This window comes from Amphiura filiformis, chromosome 9, assembly GCF_039555335.1.
Source record: "Amphiura filiformis chromosome 9, Afil_fr2py, whole genome shotgun sequence".
NCBI lineage: Eukaryota > Metazoa > Echinodermata > Ophiuroidea > Amphilepidida > Amphiuridae > Amphiura > Amphiura filiformis.
Window position 1 is genome coordinate 24956910 of NC_092636.1, and position 25097 is coordinate 24982006.

The 25097-nt window shown below is 37.6% G+C and overlaps 1 protein-coding gene across 1 annotated transcript in view; it reads right to left on the bottom strand.

The window, feature by feature from the left end:
• Window positions 1–10280: 10280 nt before the first annotated feature.
• Window positions 10281–25097, bottom strand: part of LOC140160789 (uncharacterized) — a 30058-nt gene continuing 15241 nt past the window's right edge. The window contains 8 exon segments of the mRNA XM_072184092.1: window positions 10281–14328; window positions 15150–15366; window positions 17064–17145; window positions 18604–18903; window positions 20243–20547; window positions 21167–21332; window positions 22716–22857; window positions 24390–24495. Of these exon segments, the coding sequence (XP_072040193.1) occupies window positions 13744–14328; window positions 15150–15366; window positions 17064–17145; window positions 18604–18903; window positions 20243–20547; window positions 21167–21332; window positions 22716–22857; window positions 24390–24495 (1903 nt within the window). The 3' untranslated portion in view covers window positions 10281–13743.

The window sequence follows — 25097 nt, forward strand, 5'->3', positions numbered from 1 at the left end:
GAGCTAGTCACTTCAAGGGGCATTTATCGAATGCATTATGAAAACTTCCAAGCAAACCAATAGTGACTCGGGCAAGTACTGATTTATTAATAGAGGTGTGACCCAATCAATAGCTTCATCCCCATTTTCTTCATCAAAACTGACACTTTGGAATCAGAAGAAAGCTCAACCTAGATTGTGACACAGCATTTACTACTTGCACGGTTCCGCCATTATGCACAATGTGCGAGGAGAGCCTCGAACTGGCATCACACATCAATGAGAAGCAAATGAGCCATATTACATTGTGTGTAAATTTATGTAATTATTCCTTTCATGTGATGTCAGTTCGAGGCTCTCCTTGCACATAGTACATAATGGTGTAACTGTGTACATAACAGCGGAACAGTGCAAGTAGTGAATAGCTTTCATTCCGATCTCAAGACTTCTTCCAATACCCCACCACTCACACATTTTCTGTGCTAAATCCAATACTTCACCAATACCCCAGCACTCGCTCGCACATTTTTCAGTACTAAATTGGGACGCGACTAAAAAATAATGCACAACAGACATCATTCTATGCTTTTTTCAGATTTATTTCTTCAGATTTGTATGCATTCTGGTTCCAATTCAACCCTTGAATACCGGTACTTTGTTATTAATATGCATTCAAATACCACCTTGCTTTGTCCTGTACCAGGACTCTGACCATGAAACTTGGACCAGCCAAGTTTGCATGCTACAGAGCCATGAATGCAAAACGCAGCGAATCACAAATTTGAATATGGATGCTACCAGCAGGGTCCTATCTAGGAAGGCATCCCCAGCGTTGCCTACATCATGATCAGCATTCCCGCATGATGCCTCCACAACCTGGTAATGCTGGCTTGAATAGCTTGACCCCTATGGAAGACATGACCTTAATCTTCCACACAGGGAGTGTGAATTTTAATGGGATTACCTAAATGGGCGACTCCATTTAAAATCTACACCCCCTGTGTAGGGGATTAAGGTCATGTCCTTCCTATGGGGTTTAAGAATTTAAACTGGAATAGCCCATAATTTTATCCCTGTCTGTACCTTCATGCCTGTATCATATTAAACAAATCGCCAGTCACCAATTAATGCTGGTAGCAATGGTACACAACACATGTTACCAATATTTTCAGTCATTGCTAGCAACTGTGATTTGAGTCACTCCTACTTCACTTGGCAAATGATTAGATGCTGGACGTGTGCTAGCCACTTCTGCAGTCCCTTATCCGGACCTCTAATATACGGATCTGTTATTTAGCCATGTGAACTTCATAGTGAAACAAGTTATTTTATTTTATTTTATTTATTTCTTATTTAACCTGGGTGACCAATCAATGCACTATCTCCCTTGATTCCCATGTTTTTAATGCTTTGACACCTAAAATTTGTGCTCTGAAGCAATTTTATTATGTACATTTACTGCAGTCAAATACCATCTTTAAATGAATATTACTCAATAGTGAGTAAGTCTTGTTGGCCTTATTTTAGCACTTCATACATTCAATACACAACACATAATTCATTTATCCAGATTTTTTACTCATTCGGCTATTGGGCTATTCATTTAAAATCCACACTTTTCTGTGGAAGATTTTGAAATATCTTCCACAGGGGAGTATGAATTTCAAATGGAATTAACACATTAGCAACTCCATTTGAAACTCACTCTCCCTCAGGAGAAGATTCAGGTTGAATCTTTCACAGAGGGTTTATGAAATTCAAACAGAGCTGCCTAATGTGCTTATTCCATTTGAAATTCATACTCCCCCTGTGGCAGATATTTTCAAAATCTTCCACAGGGGTAGTGTGGATTTTTAAATGGAATAGCCCATTGCTTGGTTCCATCATGGCTAAATATAAGAGGTATCAGTAAACCACTTTCCCTAAAAACACAAGATGTAGATACAAAAAATGTCATGCTCCATGTCAGGGTAGTGACTGCTTAGTACAACACAACTATAATATTAATACCACTGGTGTTTAAAACACAATTGATAATAAATTCTGACTGTTGTCACAATTTAATATATTAAGTTTAAAGGCTACAGGTTGCATGTCCAATTCTTTCAAGCAGGTAGAACGGCTGGATTTAGTCAATTTTGTTGATGCAATAGCACAAAATGAGTTGGATGAGCTCCGATGGGACACATTTGAGGTCCTTCAACATGGTATGCTCCTGGAGCATAACTGCTTAACTACCTCATAGGGCAGCTCTTAATTTTTACACAATCTATACCTTTCAATCCCTCTGTCTCTCTGAAAAATAAAAGAAATTGCAAAGCAGACAGGGGCTGGAACCCACAACCTGATTACAAGACCATCACCAATACCACTACACCACGCAATCTCGACTGGCAGAATATCATTCAATATATTTACAGAATAAACTGTGCACATAATATGCTGGCGAAGTGACGTAATAATCGGATTAACTACCGTAGCAATAAGTGAAAGTAATTTTTGAATATACCGCGCTGCACTGGTGTGTTCACACGGTACCACTGCATTGAACCATATCATGCTGACCACTCGCACCTGTAAGATTAGTATCTTTGAAAAGACCGGTATTGTATTCAATACTATGATTGCAGACATACACAGGTGATGAGTGCAACTTGCTTGTAGTGGAGAACGATATATTCAAAATTGTTTTCACCTATTGCTATGGTAGTTAATCCGATTTATTACGTCACTTCGCAAGGCCACATATTATGCTCCAGGAGCACAATACATTGAAGGTATCTTAAATAATCCAGATGGGACACCAACTGATTTTAAATTGTGGTCAGAACAAGGATGCAATTTCACCTGATTTCTCTTGTTTGCATCTCACAATGTAAACACATCAAAAGAAATAAGTCCCCCTCTGAAAATTTCGTCATAACATCGTAAAGTAAAACTTTGTACCAATAAAACTTAGTTAGAAATAATTATATGATTATGAGTGTTTTGTGAAAATGAAAGATGTCCATGACTTCATGGCTGAATGAACCCAAATTGAAGACAAAACTGCCCTTTCCAAAAGTCACAAAGTAGGCCTATGCTTGTTAACTGCAAGGCGTATTGGGACAAGGAATGGAACTGGCCATCTTACAACTCACTGTGCTGAACTCTGCACCAAAGGGATTTGCATGGCTGAATGATCAAGAATCGATACACATTACAGTAAATGTTCACTTGGTGAGGATTTTAAACTGCACTCAACCACATGGGGTTTTCCATTAGTAACAAGTCATGAATCAATTTTTGTGACAAGCATAGGCCTACTTTGTGACTTTTGAAAAGGGCAGTTTTTGCTTTCAATTTAGGCTCATTCAGCCCTGAAGTCATGGAAATCTCTCATTTTCACACAGCACTTAGTAAACAGTTATATAATTATTTCAAAGTTAGTTTTATTGGTACAAAACGAAACCTTACAATGTTATGACGACATGTTCAGAGGGGGACTTATTTCTTTTGATGTGTTTACTATTATTATCTTCTCGTAAGTAGTTATCACCTTGTATATGCTAAAACATGGTAACAGATGTACATATCGTCACTGGGTGGGAAAAACCTCATATGTACTTTTGTATATTTAAGAGGTTGCTTCATCCATGTTCAAGGGCCAAAAGTACATGCAGGAAACACCTCATATTTACTTTTGGCCCTCGAAAATGGATAAAGCCTCGTAGGTGTAGATTTTATATTGACTGCTTTGCTTCATCCATGTTCAAGGGCAAAAAGTACATACGAGGTTTTTCCCGCCCAGTGACGATATGAAATATACTGCGAACAAAAAGCACATGACACTTAAAACAAAAGCAATATCTTCAGATGCTAAACATAATTTACCAAATGAAGTAATCAATATATGGAGAAGTTTGTTCTGGCCGTGTGTCCCGAACTCGCCACCCTTAGCGTTACATCACAGATATTATGAATTTTTACACCAATCAAGTTTCTAATTAAATTATCTCCACATGTATCAACCCTAAACTAGCAAAAGTATACATTTTTGGAAAGCTGAAGGCATAAACAATTCAAATATATACATTTCAACTCTTTATACAGGGTGACCTTCAAGTTATACAGGGTGCAATAAGAAGATTCTGATAAAAAATAGGTTACTTAATGCATTGCTTATTACCAACTTACGGTAATAAACTGAAAGTAAACAACATTCATTTGGTTAGAGGATAGGAGGAGCCTACTGACTTTGGAAGAAACCAAAATCACAGCTGTTTGGTAATCTCAGAATACAGGGTGTCCCAAAGTATGTTAGAATTTTTTACAATTCAACATATTTTGAACTGAAACATTTTGCCCCTAACCCATACAGTAAAAATAAGTCCATATTTGGATTCCTCATCAAATTTCCCTTCAGAAAATCTATACTTTGACTATGATAGGATAAGTAATTAAAATTTTACACTAACTTTCAGAATTTGAAGACATCCACATTACTTACAACAGTATTTAATATAAAAATGGGTAGTTTTGTATGGAAAAGTTTATATTTTCTAGACTAAACCAATCATAAATGATTAAAAACAATTAGTTATTGTTTAGCTGTAAGGTCATGAGTCTTTTAGATGCTAAATAGAATCAAAATCCAATTTACAGCCTTTACAGAAGCAGATTATGCACTAAAATATCAATCCCATAGAGTTTGTGTGTGCCACATCCCCCACCTCTACATCCCCCACCACCGCCACCCTGCCCATTCCGAATTCTATGAAGCACAGTGTCAGTGCTAAAAAGGCTCAAGAATTTCTTTTTACAGGGTTGAAAGTGCATTTTATTTAGCAATAAAATGAGACCACAAGCATGACAATAACTTCTTGCTTGGCAGAGATATCATCATTTAATTTGAGTCGATTTTGGAAAAAGGTAACATCTCCACTTTTTTTGGGTGGCGAGTTCAAGACACACAACCTTCTGTGTATTTGATACTATATTCGACTTTATTTTCCCAAGTTGAATAGAAAAGAGAGTATTTCAAAAATGACATAATTTATAGCCTTTTCTCTCAAAACACACTGATTATGAGCATGGTGAGCGAGTGTTGATCTGTCACGCTATATCGAGCCTGTTAGAATAGCTGGTAGGAATCGTCCTGAATGAGGAAATATCCCAAATGTGTCACTTTTGAAATACTCTCTTTTTCCATTCAATTTGGTATAACTTGGGAAATACATGTAAAGTCGCAACATACCAAATGACGTATCAAAATACATAGAACAAAATTACCCATATCTAATAAATAATAATAATAATAATAAATAAGCATTTGTAATGCGCCATTTAGCTAGAAAATTAAATCTAATCCAAGGCGCAGAATGATTACTTTATATACTTTAGGTTAAGTTTCTTCAAGATAATTGTTCAGATACTTGTTTGTGTGCAGTATTATGTTATCATATATAATATGACCAGATTCACAAGTAATACATTTTGACAATTGCGTTATCCCATTTCTAACTTGCTCAGTCGCTACGCCTACAAATCTTCACATCCCTGGCATATTTGGTTGCAAGTTATGAAATTTTCATATGTTCATGTTTCTCATGTTTTCTTTCTATTTTTTTGCCTATATGTGTACATCCATATCAAAACGATGCACTTGTCGGCTGCTACATGATGTGTCTCTTTTTGCATAATAGCTAGGAATAAATACCAGACTCATCTCAAGTAGAGGTCATTTCAAATCATCCCAAAGTCACATGGTTTAGGAATTCAGAGAACATTCCATAACTATGTGACTTGGGGATGATTTGAAGTGACCTCCACTTGAGATGAGTCTGGTATTTATTCCTAGCTATTATGTGAAATGAGACACATGTAGCAGCCGACAAGTGCATCGCTTTTGATATGGATGGACACATATTTAAATTTCATTATTGCCAACTTTGGTCTGATTGGATAAGTTACATTCGTCAATCTATTACACACGATCAAGCACTCTATGTCGTACATATTGCAAATAGGGCATCAAAAACAAAGATATCTGATAAACAAGGTATCTTTACACATCGTACGTACGGTTAAAAAAAAAGGTATTTCAGATTTTTGGGCTGAAAACACGAGTCCTTACATTTTTATTTACATTGTCATCTAAGTACCCAAATTGCACGGCACAAAAATGGGACCTGGTTTTGTTTCAATGTATTGCTTGCTTAGGGTGTAAAAAGATGACAACTCAAATTTAAGGTGTTAATATTTCAATATCGTATTACTTCATTAGTAGATTTTTAACATGCTTAGAAGTAAGAAGCGACTGTTCATAAACATCTATTTAGCATTCATGATGTCCAAATTCTGACGGAAAAAATGGAGTTCCTAAAAGTAAGCTTTTTTGTACAGTAAAAAGGTTTTCCCTGATTTTCAAAATTAGGCTTGGTAGTACGAGTACAAGCAAACAATATTTTGCCCGATAAAACTACACCGATTAATCTATACACAGGCTTAAATAACCATTTTGATGCTGAAACAGGGTCCAAATTCTGCAATCTATATGTGACCTTCCACAACCAAATGGCTATAATGAGGATATTTTCACTTTTTGAGATATTGAACAGACAAATAAATAACCATTTTGATGCTGAAACAGGGTCCAAATTCTGCAATCTATATGTGACCTTCCACAACAAAATGGCTATAATGAGGATATTTTCACTTTTTGAGATATTGAACAGACAAATAACCATTTTGATGCTGAAACACTATCCTACCTCTGCAATCTATATGTGACCTTCCACAACAAAATGGCTATAATGAGGATATTTTCACTTTTTGAGATATTGAACAGACAAATAACCATTTTGATGCTGAAACACTATCCCACTTCTGCAATCTATATGTGACCGTCCACAACAAAATGGCTATAATGAGGATATTTTCACTTTTTGAGATATTGAACAGACAAATAACCATTTTGATAATGAAACACTATCCTACCTCTGCAATCTATATGTGACCTTCCACAACAAAATGGCTATAATGAGGATATTTTCACTTTTTGAGATATTGAACAGACAAATAAATAACCATTTTGATGCTGAAACAGGGTCCAAATTCTGCAATCTATATGTGACCTTCCACAACAAAATGGCTATAATGAGGATATTTTCACTTTTTGAGATACTGAACAGACAAATAAATAACCATTTTGATGCTGAAACAGTATCCCACTTCTGCAATCTCTATGTGACCGTCCACAACAAATGCCTATAATGAGGATATTTTCACTTTTTGAGATACTGAACAGACAAATAACCATTTTGATAATGAAACACTATCCTACCTCTGCAATCTATATGTGACCTTCCACAACAAAATGGCTATAATGAGGATATTTTCACTTTTTGAGATATTGAACAGACAAATAAATAACCATTTTGATGCTGAAACAGGGTCCAAATTCTGCAATCTATATGTGACCTTCCACAACAAAATGGCTATATGAGGATATTTTCACTTTTTGAGATATTGAACAGACAAATAACCATTTTGATAATGAAACACTATCCTACCTCTGCAATCTATATGTGACCTTCCACAACAAAATGGCTATAATGAGGATATTTTCACTTTTTGAGATATTGAACAGACAAATAAATAACCATTTTGATGCTGAAACAGGGTCCAAATTCTGCAATCTATATGTGACCTTCCACAACAAAATGGCTATAATGAGGATATTTTCACTTTTTGAGATATTGAACAGACAAATAAATAACCATTTTGATGCTGAAACAGTATCCCACTTCTGCAATCTCTATGTGACCGTCCACAACAAATGCCTATAATGAGGATATTTTCACTTTTTGAGATACTGAACAGACAAATAACCATTTTGCTGCTGAAACACTATCCCACTTCTGCAATCTATATGTGACCGTCCACAACAAATGCTTTCACTTGAACTATTGAACAGGCAAATTCTCCTCAAAAGAAGCATTCCACTGATACATTACATGTCCTTATTGCTTTATTGAAGGGGAGTAAAAAAATCAAAAAAATTGGGAAATTCTTTGTTTTCTATTGCTTTTTAAGAAGTTCAATGGGCCTTATCTCTGAACTAGTTCTGCCAACATTATGACCCCTTTGCAGTGGATGGTCACATATTGTATAACAAGTAAATTTTACTATTTAAATTGCACTGCTGTGAGGCTTTCAAAGTCTGTCAGGTAGTTTTTTGACAACCACAATGACCAGTTTGTACAGCTTGTGGCAAAAAAACAATTGAAAAAGCACTTTCATTTTACCCTATTGGGTCAATGTTGGTGCCCAAAGTTGACCAGAATTATTTTGTATTCTGAATTATTTTTGCCAGATAGCAATCAGTGAACACAGTGAATAGCTAATAGACTACATAAACAATAATTAATGATTCAAAATGTCAAAATTCTCACGAAAATTTTCAAGATAAATTTTATAAACTTTCGGGCATGTTTTTTTGTATAGTAAAACCTTGGTCTGTTTTTCAAATTTAGGGTCGTTCAAACAAGAACAATCAAACAATTTTTGCTTATTTATGCCTAATGGATGGAATACCATAATGCACTGAAAAATTGATAGCTATATGTACACATGATCAGATAACAATCTATATTATGGGTTGAAAAATGCACCTAACATTTATATTAACCCCATGAGAACTACCTGCTGATTGGCCAAAAAGAAGTTTTCATTATCAATTGGACCAATCACTAACATTGTTAGAATAATTTCACCACGCAAAAAAATTGAGGTGAATTATTTACAAAGATCCATTCTGATTGGTGATTAAAGTGATGATATCAGGTAATTGACCAATCAGAGGCAATGTTAGATCGGCAGGTAGTACTCAGGGGGTCAAGGTGCAATGCCCTTATTGCATCAGCATCACAATTTGCATTTTATATTACAATTTGCACTCCATATTGCAAGTTGCACCACATTTAATAGGTAAGTGTTACTATTTCAGTTGCACTGCTGTAAGTCTTAATATGGTCTGTCTACTCTAGTCATACACTACCATATTCCTATTGCTGCCACCCCAGAGGTGCACTGCTTCCCAGAAATTGGTACTCTAGAGCACCTGTGTGAGTACACTTAGAGTACACCCATCGGATTCATGTTCAGTACACACACTGGTACTGGATTGGTACTGCACTGGTAAGGTAGCAACAGAGTAGCTGGGCAGCAGTGTTACAGTACCTCTGGTGTACCTCTGGGGAAAGCAGTAACAGGAATCTGGTTGCATAGTTTCTTTGATATTGCACAACAGCATAAAAGTTTGTATAGACCACTTGACATGTGACGTCATTGCCCGGCAGTATGCGCACGCATTATGACACTTTCCATTGTTCTTTGCCCTGCAGTGTGCGTGCACATCGTAGTTTGCTCAGGGCATGTGTATTTTAAATCTCCCACCACATTTCATATAGTACAAGAAAGCCATTGAACAGTGAAGCGATTCGTTCGAGCATATCGAAAGACCAATCCCTCGCCTTTGTTGATAAACACTGATGTCATGTGGTCTATAACTTGGCCAATTATTTCAGATTCACTTGACATGAATTAGTTGAGGATTCCAACTTGGCGTGGACCTGGGTAGGGGATATTAATCATACCTACATGGGTTTATTGCTGAGTTCCTTTGGGAGGACTATTTAAAGCAAACAACATCGGGGGCATTTAATTTCTCCATATTTGGTTGATGTTGATCTGTCACCTACAGATTAACCAATCATTTTAGATTCTAAAACTCAATTTGCACTTGTTTTCCAACTTAGATGTAACAGTTTTGAAAAGTGACGGGCACTCAGTCATCGGGCACAGGGCTCAAATAATACTGGCAGCATAGGGCAATTTTCCCCCATATTTTCTAAAATAACCCTTGAAAAATGAGCAATGCTCAAAGGACAGTGGTGATTTTTCTGAAGAAAATGGATACAATAGCCCATAAATATATCTATTCTTTGAGCCCTAGATAAATATTCTCTTCAAAAGCAATGTAGCGCTGGAACATAATTGGTGGCAGATGAGCTGGTAAGTAATAGGCAAATAAGCAAGTGGTTCATCATGAATAGAATGAATTTGCAAATTAGGCTGCTGAAAGTAGTATGTAGCGGACTGTTGGAAACCTAGCATTACACAGAGAAACCAATCATATTGGGTCTCAATAATAGTACATTTTTTTTCATAATAGAAATAAATAATAGAAAATGTGAAATAAATAGATATACATGTAATAAATAAATCATATAATGCTACTTGTGTTCTTGTTGAACATTGTTAGAATAATTTCACCACAGAAAAAAATTGGGGTGAATTATTTGCAAAGCTCCATTCTGATTGGTGATTAAAGTAAAGATATCATGTAAGTGACCAATCAGAGGCAATGTTAGACCGGCAGGTAGTGCTCAGAGGGTTAAACAAATACTGGAACTGTATTTGGCTATTCCAGTTGAAATCCATGCCCCCTATGGAAGGCATGACCATAATCATTCACACAGGGAGTGTGGATTTCTACTGGGATGGCTAAATTTGTATTGAACAGTCTCTGCGTGTTCAACCTATCAAAATAGAGTAACATTTTCTCAAGAAATCTCCAAGCCCCTTTAAACTGCTCTAACACAACTGCTGATATTTTATATATATTTGAACAAAACAGAACAAAATATTAATGCTTTCTTCACATGTTACCTTTACATATGATAACATGAAATAATCAATATTCCACTTGACAAAAATATAATTCACACTAACTAAATTCACACTGTAAAGTGTGCTGAGGCTTGTGGATCAACGTCTAGGCGTTGTGCCTGTGCGTAGCGCACTATAAATCACTGTGCTTTTTTTTTTAAATGTGACCCTTGTCTGAAAACCAAGCGTCAGGCTCATCCATCTGAAATCCATACACCCCCTGAAATCATACTACATGTGTGGATAATTTAGGTCATGTCTTCCATAGGGGAGTAAGGATTTCAACTGGAATAGCCCACATTTGTACTGAACAGTTTCAGAGTATTTGATCTATCAAAGCAAAATATTCTGATTTGATTTGAATTTCTCAAGAAATCTCAGAGCCTCTTTAAACTGTTTAAGGGGGTACTACACCCCTGGCCAATTTTATGCCTATTTTTGCATTTTTCTCAAAAATTATAGCACATTGGTTTCAAGTAAGATATGTATATTATAGGGGCAAGGACTACGACTACTGTACTGAAATTTCAGCAACTCAAAGCAAGTAGTTATTGATTTATTGATCAAATATTGGTTTTCCCTCATTTTTGACTGTAACCCCACAACTGTTGTCTGTGCTGAAATAAAATTTACAGCGCAGTAGTTGTAGTCCTTGCCCCTATAATATATATATCTTACTTGTCCCCAATGCGCTGTAATTTTTGAGAAAAATGCAAAAATAGGCCCAAATTTTGGCAGGGGTGTAGTACCCCCTTAACACAACTGCTGCTATTTGATATATAATTTAACGAAACAAAAACAAAACAAAACAAAAATAATGTTAATGCTTTCTTCACATGTTACCTTTACATATGATAGCTTATATCTCCAATTTCACTTAACAACAAAATATAATTTACAATATAAATGTACAATGAAGTCACAAAGATCCTTGTTTGAAAACCTTACACTGGGCTATTCCAATTGACATTCATACACCCCCTGTGGAAGACATGACCTTAATGTCCCACACAGGGGGTGCATGTTTCAAATGGAGTCACCCATTCAGGTAACCTCATTTGAAATTCACACTCCCTGTGTAGAAGATTAAGTTCATGTCTTCCATATAGGGAGGGTGCATGGATTTCAACTGGAATATCCCATTTTTGGAGCAGACGACACTGAATAGGTGACTCCATTTGAAATTTACACTCCCTGTGTAGAAGATTAAGGTTATGTCTTCCATAGGGGGTGTATGGATTTCAACTGGAATAGCCCAAATTTGTACTGAACAGTCTTTGAGTATTCAATCATGCAAAATTCTCAGATTTATTTTCCCGAGAAAACTGCTCCCGGACTACAGCTGCTAATATTAAATATATATTTGAACAAAACAAAACAAATAATATTTATGCTTTCTTCACATGTTACCTTTTACATGTGAAAGCATGAAATAATCTCTATATTTCATTTAACAAAAAATACAATTTACAATAACACATGCACAATGAAGACACAAAAGGTCCTTTTCTGAAAATCTATCATTGGACTCTTCCATCTGAAATCCATACATCTCCTTAAATCACACTACCTCTGTAGAAGATTAAGGTCATGCGGGGGTGTATGGATTTCCACTGGAATAACTCACATTTGTTCTGAATAGTCCCAAGGTGTTCAATCAATCAATATAATGCAAAATTTCCTGATTTATTTTCTCAAGAAATCTCTTGGAGCGTCTTTAAACTGCTCCACACAACTGCTGGCATTTCATATATAATTCTCGCGATTCACAATACAATGCGCCACCAACGGATACTCTTGCTATTCCAATTGTGTAACTCCAGGGTCGACATCGCCTTCATAGCCACCGTTGGATTTTTATGCACGTGTGATACTAATAAAAATGCTGAAAACAGCTCCACGAAGGATTCTGTGTGATCAATAGATCGAAAATGGATCTACTACAATTATTATAAACTGTTTAGTGTGCATTCGCGTGTAACATAATTATAAACACACACAATGATATGTTCCTGTGTTGTATTTGTATTACGCGGTCTTTAGATGTCGACATTTTCCCATGATGCACTGCATATTTAAGCCTCTCCCCAGGCGTATATGGTTTTGTGAAATGACCGAATTGGAACAAAACAAAATGAAAACAGAACAAAAAATATTGATAAATGCTTTCTTCACATGTTACCATTACATGTGATAGCTTGAAATAATCTCTATTTGACATGACAAAATATATAGTATACAATAAATAAATGCACAATGAAGTCACAAAAGATTCTAGTTTGAAAACCTGGCTATCCCAGTTGAAATCCACACACCCACTATGGAAGACATGACCTTAATCTTCCAGACAGGGTGTAGATTTCAAATGGAGTCACCCATTCAGGTAACCCCATTTGAAATTCACACTCCCTGTGTGGAAGATTAAGGTCATGTTTTCCATAGGGGGTGTATGGATTTCAACTGGAATACCTGATTCCACAGTTAAAGAAGTTCGAGTTGTTGTTTGCATATTCTTTAAACTGCTGAAACTTTTAGTACGTTTTGACTGGCCACATAAATTGCACCTTCATAGCAACGATTGCACCAAGAATTTTTGAAAGGAAATTTTGCGAACGTTTTGTTTTGCCTGTTTTTGAACATGGTCAGGCAAATCTCAAGGTATAATGTATTGTATTATTTCTGCTGCTACTACAGGGTGGGTCAAAATGATCTGTACTCAACTTTACAAAATTAAAGCAAAATTTTCTGCTTTATTTTCCCGACAAATCTAGTAGAGCGTCTTTAAACTGCTCCGCTACAACTGCTCATATTTCATTTATTTGAACAAAACAAAACAAACAAAAATAATATTTATGCTTTCTTCACATGTTACCTTTACATATGATAGCTTGAAAAAATCTCTATTTCATTAAACAAAAAATATAATGAAACAAATAATAATAAAAAAACATGTTCATTTTAATTCAGGGCTAATTTCCAAAATGCCATAAAAAATGAGTAGAGTTGGTCATAGATAATAATGACTCACCCTGTATAACCTAGTACAACATATCACAGAAACAATTGCGCATTACAAGATGTACATCGTACTGCAACTTCTGTATTAACAGTAGCGCAAGAAGGACAGATGTTCTCATAACCACTGTCATTACTACTCATGGTACTGCTACTGATACCACTGCTGCCTGCCGCAGCTGCTGCTGCAGCGCCCCCTGGAGCTTGACCTCCTCCAGCTGCTGCTTCATCATTACCGTCTTGTTGTCGCTCGTCTTCGGGTGCCTCATTTTGTTGCTGTTCCGCATCGCCTCCAGACTCCAACTCTATCACATCTCTATCACCTGCTTCTCCAGCACCTGCACCGGCTTCTCCAGCGGTGTTTTCCGATGGTTGACCATTGCTTCGAGCTGTTCCGTTGCTTTGCGGGACCCCACCAGATGGCGCTGTTCTCCGACGGTTATCAGCTGCACGCACACGCGACTGACGGCCACAATTGATGCAGGTACGACTGTGGCGTGTGTAAATATTCAGTGCCGAGCAATTGGTGCAGTTCCAATCTAATCCACTGCTGTCGCCTGCTCCTGAAACAACTACTAGTGACTGTCTGGTGCGTCCATGCTGATGATGGTGTGAAGAGATCTGTACAGGCATATAAAAAAAAAGCGCCCTCCATTTACAGTGTATTGACATCATCATAATGGATTGGGCTATTCCATTTAAAATTCACACTACCCCTGTGGAAGATTTGGGAAACTTCTTCCACGGGGGAGACTCCACTTCTGTCTGCCAGTCGGGAGGTGTGGTTCATTAGGTTTGTACGTCATTTTATAACCAGTTTGGCCCAAGATGGTGTTTCGTTTAGTAGGCTTCAGTTGTCGTCTTCATGTGTTTAAATCACTCATTCATCAGTCTCCGTCATAAATATCTGGCAGTCTGCAACCCATATGGGGTTGTGCTGCAAACATGGATCACATTTTCGACTTTTTGGTATATCTTAGGCCAATTTTGGTCTTAATTTTATGGAAATTTTGGTTGATCCGTCATGTAATATTTCATGCCAGCTAATCCTTAGCCTAATCCCAACTCTAATTTTGTGTATAATTACATGAAAGAATAACTGAAGTTTGCCTCATTGTAGCCAGAATGTTTGAAATTTACCAACAATGTTGGGACAAAGTTGTAAAATTTGGCAGAAACATTTGACTTTTGGAATATTGTTGGGTCCAAATTTTTTGAAAATTGGTAAACTGATAGGTTTACTCTCAGATTCTCAGTAGTAGCTCCCTGTGCAAACCAAACTTGAGTACTCCCCCTCCCCCTGGACAAAACGACTGCTCATTGCCAGAAGTGGATAAGTGTAATAGCTGTCATGAGTAGCTGCCATGTGTAGGTGAGTACAATATACTATGTGTAAATTGTGTAAAATGTTCACAGGGCAGCTATTGCAGTCGAAAACATACCTGATTGTTGTTAGCAGACGAATTGGCACCACTGGACGACATGAAAACAAAGCTATGTCCTCTTGGTCTCTTGTAACATCGGCGCGCACTAATGGAAGTACTGGTGCATCGTTGGCAAAAGATACGGCTACAATTCTTGCATTTCACGTAGAAACTGGTGGATCCTGTGCTGCAATTGAATACCGAGCACTTCATGTCTGGTCCAGCTCGGTGTTGGCTGTTGAGAAAAGGACAGAATTGGGTCAATAGTTCACTCGCAATTATTTCACCATTAAAATTTTCCTTGCATTACACGATTAATCATGATTTATTCTAAATATCAAGTCTTGCCCATCATTTAAATCAAATTGCCCAATCCTAAATTTCACTTTTCAAACAGGCTTCAGCACACACCGACATTGCCTGGCTAATAATTACTTTGTCAGCAGAGATAATAAAATAAATATCCGGGATCGATACATGTGAATTTGCTATGCACGAGTTTGATATGAGAAGAAAATCTTTGGATACCGCGGTAGAAAATTATGAATATGTCCCGTAAATGATCTTGTATAAAGAAACCAGATGTGGTTCCTTGCACTTGAATATATATTTTAAACAGATATGATAGTCGTTAGCTTGCATCTTGAGAGAGTATCTTGCGTCTTGAGTCAAAAACTGACAATAATTCTGCCCGTAATTCTGATTTATATGTGCTGAATTATATAGCGCAGTGTATAGGCCAATCGTGAAGGTAATCTAAAAGCATATGAACTATAATAGCGTGCCATGCTCGACTGACACACAGCGAGGTCAGTCACCGAGCTAATCGGGGCTATTGTCAGTAGCCTTAGTCAGATGTCCTTCGGCTCATTTAGCGATTCAAAACTATTAAACAGGTCGATACAAAATGGCCATGCGTGGCGGTGGATTCAACCTACCATGGCGATTTCTGCCATGAAGATATCGGAGCGATGACACTGTGCAGCAGTCCACCTGGCATGTAAGAGTTCAATTATGGCCATGGGTTGTGAACTGGAGTATGGTACCCAATTCTCGCGTTTCACAATATGATGTGCCTCCAGCGTTCGCTGGGTCGAGGCAAAAATACGCAGTGCATCATGGGAAAATGAGTCGACATCCAAAGCCCGCGTAATACGAATACAATACAGGAACATGCATCATTGTGGGTTTAAATGTCATTATAATGATGTTACATGCGAATGCACACTAAAACAACAATTTACAACTATAGTAGATCCATTTTCTATCTATTGATCACAGGGAATCATTCAATAGCAGCTAGAACGGCGATGTCGACTCTGGAGTCGAAAATTTGACTGCCAAAAGCAACCGCTGGCGGCGCATCGTATTGTGAAACGCGAGAATTGTGAATTCATTTGAAAGCCTAGAAAGTATCTTTTCATTTGATACCAAAATTAGTACTTTCTAAAGTTTCTTTTGGGCTGTATAATGTTATGCACTTCTGTATCTTCTGCTTAGGCGACACAAAAGAAACACCATGTTAATAGGCAGGTTCACATCATTGAATATAGAGGGTGTCCTTTATGAGCATAAAATGTATCATCATGGCAAGCCATTTGAGTAGAATTTGGCAGTGTACTTTACTGTGCAAGTGTATGGGGGGCGGAGAGAGACGGCAAAACCGCTCAGCCTTATGGCTTCTTCCATACATTCGGCTAGTTTTGTGGGGTTCATTATCGAACCCCAATGGTTTTAGCTTGTATTAATATTATTCATTAATATATTCCTACTTGTTTGTGAGAAGCGTTTTAAAATTTTAAAATAAACAACAGAAATATACTGAATTTAGAGAATGTGTGGCGCTCACGACATGCAATAAAATTGGTTTCTGTTGCATATTTTCCCGTTTTTAAATTTTGGGACAAATCCTAAATTATGATTATTATTTACCTTGAATGACTACTGCGACTTCTTCTTGGGGGCGTTGCTGCTAATACCTCCCATGGATCACTTCGACGACTTTGTCCATTGCCTATTTGATCAAATAAAATTATAAAAAAACTTATATAACACTTCTCAGTATATATTACAATATTGTCCCCCTGTATGACACAATCTGCTCCAATAACACAATCTGCTCCATGGGGGCCAAAGGAGGCATTTTTGACAATTGAGTTATTGTAATTATTACATTATACATACAATGAGCTATCATTTCCTGAAAATGCCAAAGATCTAGCATACTTGGTTCTAAAGTTATGAAGTTTTTTGATGTCTATTTTCTTATGTATTTTATTGCTTTTTTTACTCCATATTTTTACCTTTATCTCAGTTTCAAATTTGCCGCCTTTGGCCCCCATGGCCCAGATCATGTCAAATATATAATTGAATATTTAGGCAATAGAACCAAATTGATCACCATCAATGCTTGTTCGATCTATACCGTATTGTTTGTAATAAACGCTCCCCCTCTAATAAATTTTTGTGCGAAAAATTGACAAAAATGCAAACATTTCCATGCCATATCGTGTAGGTAAGCTTAAAACTTGCATCCGTAATGTCAGTCACGATCGCTAAATTGCATGGAAAAAACCTATTTTGACTCAACTCCCATCCTAATTATGGTAAAATTTCACTAATTCCATGCACTTACAGGTGTAATTTTGTTGTATTTCCCACGAAATTGTAATTTTCAGTGGGCGCTGCCATCTTGTATGGTCGTAAATCCCTCCTTTTAACAGGAGCACCATCGGGAAATTGAACCCGATTTTTAAGCTTTTTTCACTGACAATGCACTTCCAATCAACGCCCCCCTTTTGGAAAAATGCAACGCCCCCGGGGCGTTTATTACAAACAATACGGTATTATTTATAAAATAAATTTAATTGACTTAATCGTTAATTAGGATTACATATGCATCTGTGCATATAATGATATTGCCCAATACAAATTGACCAGCTATTCTGTATCGGTAGTGACATAAATGCTTTTTCGCGGTTGAGCTGCAAGTATGCATGCCGGCAAACCGACCTTTGTACGTGTGCATGTACGCTCTGCGAAATTAACTTTACCTGCGCGATTTGAAACTGCTACCAGTGAAATATGCGATGCTTCTCGCGAGATGTCACAAGACAATTTGCAAAATCAAATATAATGATATCAACTTATCAATGTTACAAGGCCCGCGGATTACGTGCGGACTGCTGATCAAGCAAAATCAGTCTGAGGTCGGACATATTCAATTTTCAGTTCCTTATAGGATTGCAAAACAGCATTTGCAAAGCAATATTTTGCAGTAAACCGCATTGAAATTGGACAACTATATAGTTCAAAAGATATGAACAGTTAAGAGTTTCCAAAACAATAGGAAACAAAAGGAAATACTTCCTTTGTTTGGCTATATCTTAAAATCAATATTTCCGACTTGATTTTGCTTGATCACATCACATATATTAATCACAATTTCTTAGATGCCTTTCACATCACTTACCTGCAGACGCTGGCCTTGCTCTAGCTCCCAAATCATCTTCCCGCAAGCTTCTGTTGCTGGTTTCCATAGCATCAATAACTTCGCGAGCCGAAATGCTATGCGTCGGTGAATTGGATGCACTAGCGCCACCTACAGCTCCCACAAGCGCCTCCTGCGATGCAGACCAGCCACCGCGATTACTCCATGCAGAACGAATGCTCCGGTCTAGTTCTGTATCGCTGAGTTCACTTAGATCGGGACTCTGACTTTCTTCGCTGGTGGTGGTCTCTCCATTGCGGGAACGTCTATTAGATTGTCGGCCTGTATAAAATTAATGATTCAAAGATAAATATTGTTAGATTTTCCAACAATCCCCTTTTTTTTATCCCATCAGCAACCTCCAAGAAAGTTAACACCACTATGCACTGAACCAGAGCTGTGACATTCATGTTCACTACCTGTACATGTGCAAATGGTGAAGTCACTTCCTTGGCATATGATTGACAGTTGCCAAGCCTTTGGGCATTCTTTAGCCTAACATTTACGTATATGTGTAGAGGTAAATGCTTTATATACATGATACAGCTTCAGTAGTGAAACAGACATCCCATGATTTTGATTTACAATGGCTAGGGTTTTAGGATGAATTACGCTCACTATTAAAGCAGAACACAACCATTGTCATCTACACACATAATTTTAGGCTAAAGGTTCGTTCATACTACGCCGCAATTGCGAATGCGATGCGTTACTACGCCGCAATTGCGAATGCGATGCGTTACTACGCCGCAATTGCGAATGCGACGCGTTGCCGCAGAATTTCGGCGTAGTATGAACAGACCTTTAAGGTAAAGCCAAGAATTCTCCGCGTTGCGGAAATTCCGGGAAAATCACAGAATTCGGAGGTAAAGCGGAAATCGCATTTCTGAAAAAAAAATATAAAAAATAAGCAAAAATGAAAAAAAAAAAAAAAAAAATACAATTGAAAAGAAATAAATAAAATACTAAATGAAATGGGTCTTCAAAATTCATCAAAATAAAGTAAAATCCATCATAGATTTACCGTACAACGCCTGTCCTACCTCACATTGCAGCCATGATACCCAATCACCCATCCCAACATCGCAAGTATCCCACAATCCTTTGCGCGCCCGACTAAAAATAGCTCTTGGGGCTTTCCCAACCTTTTGAACGTGTTTCAACATGACTCATGGGTTGAAGTTGTACACGGGTCAGCGGAGCGAAGTTACTGACTTTATAGCGGGCTTTTTAATCAGTTCATTCTTGATGTTGAAATACCATGGGGACGTTGAAGGGCGACTACAGTAAAGGTAAGATTCTTGTGAAATTTTATTATGTCAGAAATGTGCTAAAATTACAAAGCGGAATTTAGCATTTGTAAAGCAGAAAATTCTTGGCTTTACATGTCTTCTATGTCATGCACATCTAATTCTAACTACCTTCAATTTGTACAGTACCGTCTATGCCATGCACATCTTATCCAAGCCTATCTACCTTCAATTTGTACAGTACCATCTAAGTCATGCACATCTATCTAATTCTATCTACCTTCATTTTGCATAGTGCCTTCTATGTCATGCGCATCTCAAAGTGCTGCCAATTACATAACATGCAAGGCCCCTACTGAACCCCACCCTACCTGATGAAACTGCCGATGGATGAAGTGCACGTTTTTGTGCTTTATATGATCTGTTGTGCTGTGGATGTGGCGAGCCACAACCCCCACAAGCCATACCTCTTCCACTCCTTCCATCTCCTCCGCCTCCACCTCTGACGGGACTAATTCCACCAGCTGCTTGCATGATGCCAGGACTACCTCCGCTTGCTGCTTGCATGATGTTATTATTATTAGTTGGTTCTAAACGAATGTCTCCGTTATTATTTGTCGGTTCCAAGACCATGTCTTCATCGAGCAAGATCACGCCAGGAGCTTCCAGGCGACGCCTGTAATAGAATTATCATGGCAAATGAGTTGGGAAGAGCTAATATCAGGGTTGATGGGTTCCAGTGATCGCTTTGTCAGGTCAGCCAAAATTAGTTGATCACATGATCAAAGATCGATAATTGCCGATGCAAAGGTGTTTCAATTTAGAGAATGAGATATGACAAACTATTAAAACCATTGTGTGATTTGCTCCACAGCGAAGCCCTCTATTTTTCTTGAATTTCTACTTTTTGCATGATTGTAATGCCCAGTGGTGTACTAAAATACCATGTGAAAGACTAAGCCTGAGGTGTTTTAATTACAGTAAAATTTCAGTTTTTATATTTATTCAGAGTTCATTGATCGAGTGCTCACATCTCATGAATGTCAGCTCATGTGTAATTGTATTTTTGAATCAGTGACGTATAAATTGTGTGCATATCGCCATTCGTCTTATAATATACGTCCCAGCTGCGTCATGCTCCACACAAAAACACATGCTCATTTTATATTTAATTGCAAAAACTATCTGAATTTATAAAGAAGGCTTTTTCCAACATTGATAATGTCGAATTTTGAAGGGGAGGGGGTAGATCCCCTGGCTACGCCCCATAGGGTGTAAATACTTGACATGCTTACCTTGGTGACATGCGTCGTGAAGTACTAGTACTAGGTGAGCTAGGCATATATCTCATCTCTTGCCATTCTATGTCATCGCTGTCTCCAGTTGATTCTGATCCAGGGGTTACAGATCCATCTGGGGATGGTGAACTGGAGCTCTGATCCAACTCTGGTACAGATTCACCTAAAGAAAATATCAAGGACAAATAAAAGATATGTGACTGTCCGCCACAAATGAGCCCAGAAGTAAGCCCTATGTAAATTTGAGATATCATACCTGAAGCTTCAAAATGACACTTCAACCAACTTTGACCGATGTGCTGAAATGAAGTTACGTTTCTTCAAAATTTATCTTACAGCAGAGCGCAACACTGAGAAAGTTATCAAATTGTATTATTTTGAAACCAGCTCCATAAAATGTCAATTTTTAATTATTTTTAGTTTTTGTATACCTGTGAAACTTTGCAGATGCATAAGAGAAGTATGAAATATTTCAAACTTGTGAAAATCTAATTTTTCTCAAAATATGAAATTTTTGGCTATTTTGTACTGCAGTTTAAAACTACACTTGCCGACTTCTGGGCTCATTTGTGGTGGAAGGCAACAATAAATAAAACCTTTATATGTGACCCCTCGGCACAACTGAGCCCTGAAGTCGCCAATCATCATTTTTGAGATATTCAACCAAAATATTCTGCTTGAAATTAGCTTTAAAATGATGTATATCATGTCTATAGTACTTGACATTTACGTAGTGAAAAATCAATAAAACAGTCATTAAATCCTTTGTTTCCTATTGTTTATTGTTAAGTTCGATGGAGCATATCTTAATAGTGGCACTGGCGACATCCGGGCTCAGTTGTGCCGAGGGGTCACATATATCTATGGCTAAGCTGGTGATTTCTTAGCCATCGACTTGTGTTTTTATTTGTTGCCTTCCACCACAAATGAGCCCAGAAGCAATTGGGATTAGGGAACAACAATAACAAAAAACCTCTTGTTATGATAGGGTCTGTGGTCAGGATTTTTTTATTGAATATTTTTTCTGGAGGCAGCTAAAAAATCACCAAACGCTTGAAAAATCTGAAAATAATATTGTTGTTGGGCAGGAAAAACTTCCTATGTGATTGTGGCCCCTGGACATGTTTAAAATAAAACTGCTAAAAGGTTACATAGGAGGTTTTGCTTTAAACATGTTCAGGGGCTAATGACACATAGGAGGTTTTTCTGCCCAACGACGTTATGAACATCTGTTGCACACATATTTTGAAAATTAAAAAAAAAATTCAAATTCAATCTACTTCAGCAAAGAAAATGTAAGTGCATACACATAAGAAAAACTCCTCGAAATGCAAAATCTGGGTCAGTCGAGTCCGTAGAGCAGGATTTAATTTGTCGCCTTTAAGGATAAATCAAACTAATTTGAGGTGCTATCAACTGCTCAGTGCCAGAAGTTGTAAGTGCAACAGCTGCCCTGTGAACATTTGGCAATTTCCACACATTATATTGCACTCATCTACACTTGGCAGCTATGATCTTATGCCAGTTGCTCTAGGGCTCTTCTTACCTTTTCTTGAGTCTTTCATCAAGCTGCCATGGCCACTCATCCTATCAGCAAGTTCTGTGTCCAACTGACACATCAGATCATCTCGAGTACATGGACTGGTCTCGTGTTTCTGAACTTGCACAGATAGAGCTTGAATATCATTCTGTGGCACAAACAAAAATATATTACCAAACATGAACACAATTATCAAATATTATCTGTCCCTGCTTGATACACAAGACAAGTGTGTGGGGGTGTGCACGCATATAATCACCCTTGATCTAGGATGTGTTTATGAAACTTAACCATTGGGCCATTCCATTTAAAATCCACACTACCTCTGTTGAAGATTTAGCTAAAGTCTTCCACAGAGGGAGTATGAGGTTTTAATACAATACACAATTAGGTAATTTCCATTTGAAATACTCACTCCAGTTGTGAAAGATATAGGTAAAGCCATAAGACAGGGTGAGTATGGGTTTCAAAATGATTAACCTTAACCAATTACATTTAAAAAACATACTCCCTCTATGAAAGATATTTCCAAAATCTTCCACAGGGGTAGTATGGATTTCAACTGGAACAGCCCAAACCACAAAAAAACATGGCTGCGTTCAATGGTCCAGGCACGTTCACTAATCCCAGAGGTTGTCCCAATTTGGCAGTGAATAGGTGTGACAGTGTCAAATGTGGATTTGTTCCCAATTTACTGCAAATAACTACAGCCACATAACTATTTGTCTCGGTCCCAGTCGGTTTGTGTTCCTCCGTCACTGAACAAACTGTGTAGACAACCTGTGAAATGATGATCGCTGATTGGTTAATGATTTTCCAAATAAAACTGTTTTTATTTGGCTATAGGATGTGACTTATGTAAGTGACACCAAAACATAGGCCTCCCACTATTTGTAGATACGCTAGCTCACAGTTACTGAGGCGCCAATCGTCTGGTATCGTCTTTCATGTCACTTACTCGCAGCATGTACTCACATATGTTGTGTGGATTTATGTAAACGCATAGCTGTCTATCGACCGCTGCATGCGCTGAAGCCCAGCACTGATCAACAGCAAATTTTCGGTCAGAACATTTTCTTATGACGATGATTGGCCAATCAAAAAAGACGTACTATGAGGTTGTCGCCAGAATGTTTGTTTAGTGACGAAGGAGCACAAATCGGCTTGGACCGAGACTTCATAACTATATGTGCAGTGTTGTACTTACCATCGACTGCCAAACATAATTTTTCCAGCTTGTTTTGGTGTCAATAATTTTGTTTTTGATGGACTTGACATCCTAGATACGGCAAACAATTTTCTTTTAATTGCTTATAGAAGATGAACAAGTTGAGACAATTTTCATAAAAATCAGGGAGTATTTTTAGGGGCATGGACGTCAAATGGTGAACTTTGACCTTTCTGGGTGTTCTCACCTCGATTACATTTTTTGTAGGATCGCCTCATAGTTTGGTCCAGTAATAATAGTTTGACACGTCTGGTTCTACTCTTTCTGTCCATGTAGGGGTGTGTATATAGGGGTGTGGTAGGGGGGTGTGCTCCTCTATTGTATTTTTCTGTAGCACCACCTCGTGGTCTGGTCCAGTAATAAGAGTTTGACATGTCTAGTACTGCTCTATCTCTCCATGTAGGGGTGTGTGTATGGGGGTGTGGCAGGGGGGGCGGGGGGGGTGTGCTTACCTCTATTGTATTTTTCTGTAGCACCACCTCATGGTCTGGTCCAGTCATAACAGCTTGGCATGTCTGGTACTGCTCCTCACATTTGGTTATTAATTCTGACATGTGCCTAGTCACAAATAGAAAAGATTTCAATAAGCTGACTTTTACAATTTAAGAAGGGCATATGAAAATAGTGACATTTATTATCGATTGAGAAAATCTTCAAGAAAAAGTTGCAATTTTTGAATATTTTGAATTTGAATATGGAATTTGGAGTCCCAGCATCATCTGTAAATAAGGGCCAATCAGGTTTTTTTTTTTTATTAGCGTTTTTTAGTGGGTAAAAAAAGGAAATAGCCCCCCCAAATATTTTGACCCCTGATCATATCACATGGGATCTGTTTAAGAAGCAGGCTCATGAAAACTGGTATCTTGTTACTACAAATCAAGTATGCTAAATATGTCAGAATTGTTAGCGATCAAATTAAAATTAATTTATCCTGCTTTGTGAGTGATCTAATAAATAATGACAGCTTGATGATATATTCATAAGTCATGTGTTTGAATAATTAAAAACTAAAACTAAAACATTACCGGCCAGCTCGGCCTACAACTGGATTGTTAGTCAGGAAAGTTACCAGCCCGGCCAAATAGATACAGGCCAATAAAGATGCAGGCAAATAGCCAGCGGACCAGCGCTATTTTGAACGCGGAATGTATCATCTCTTT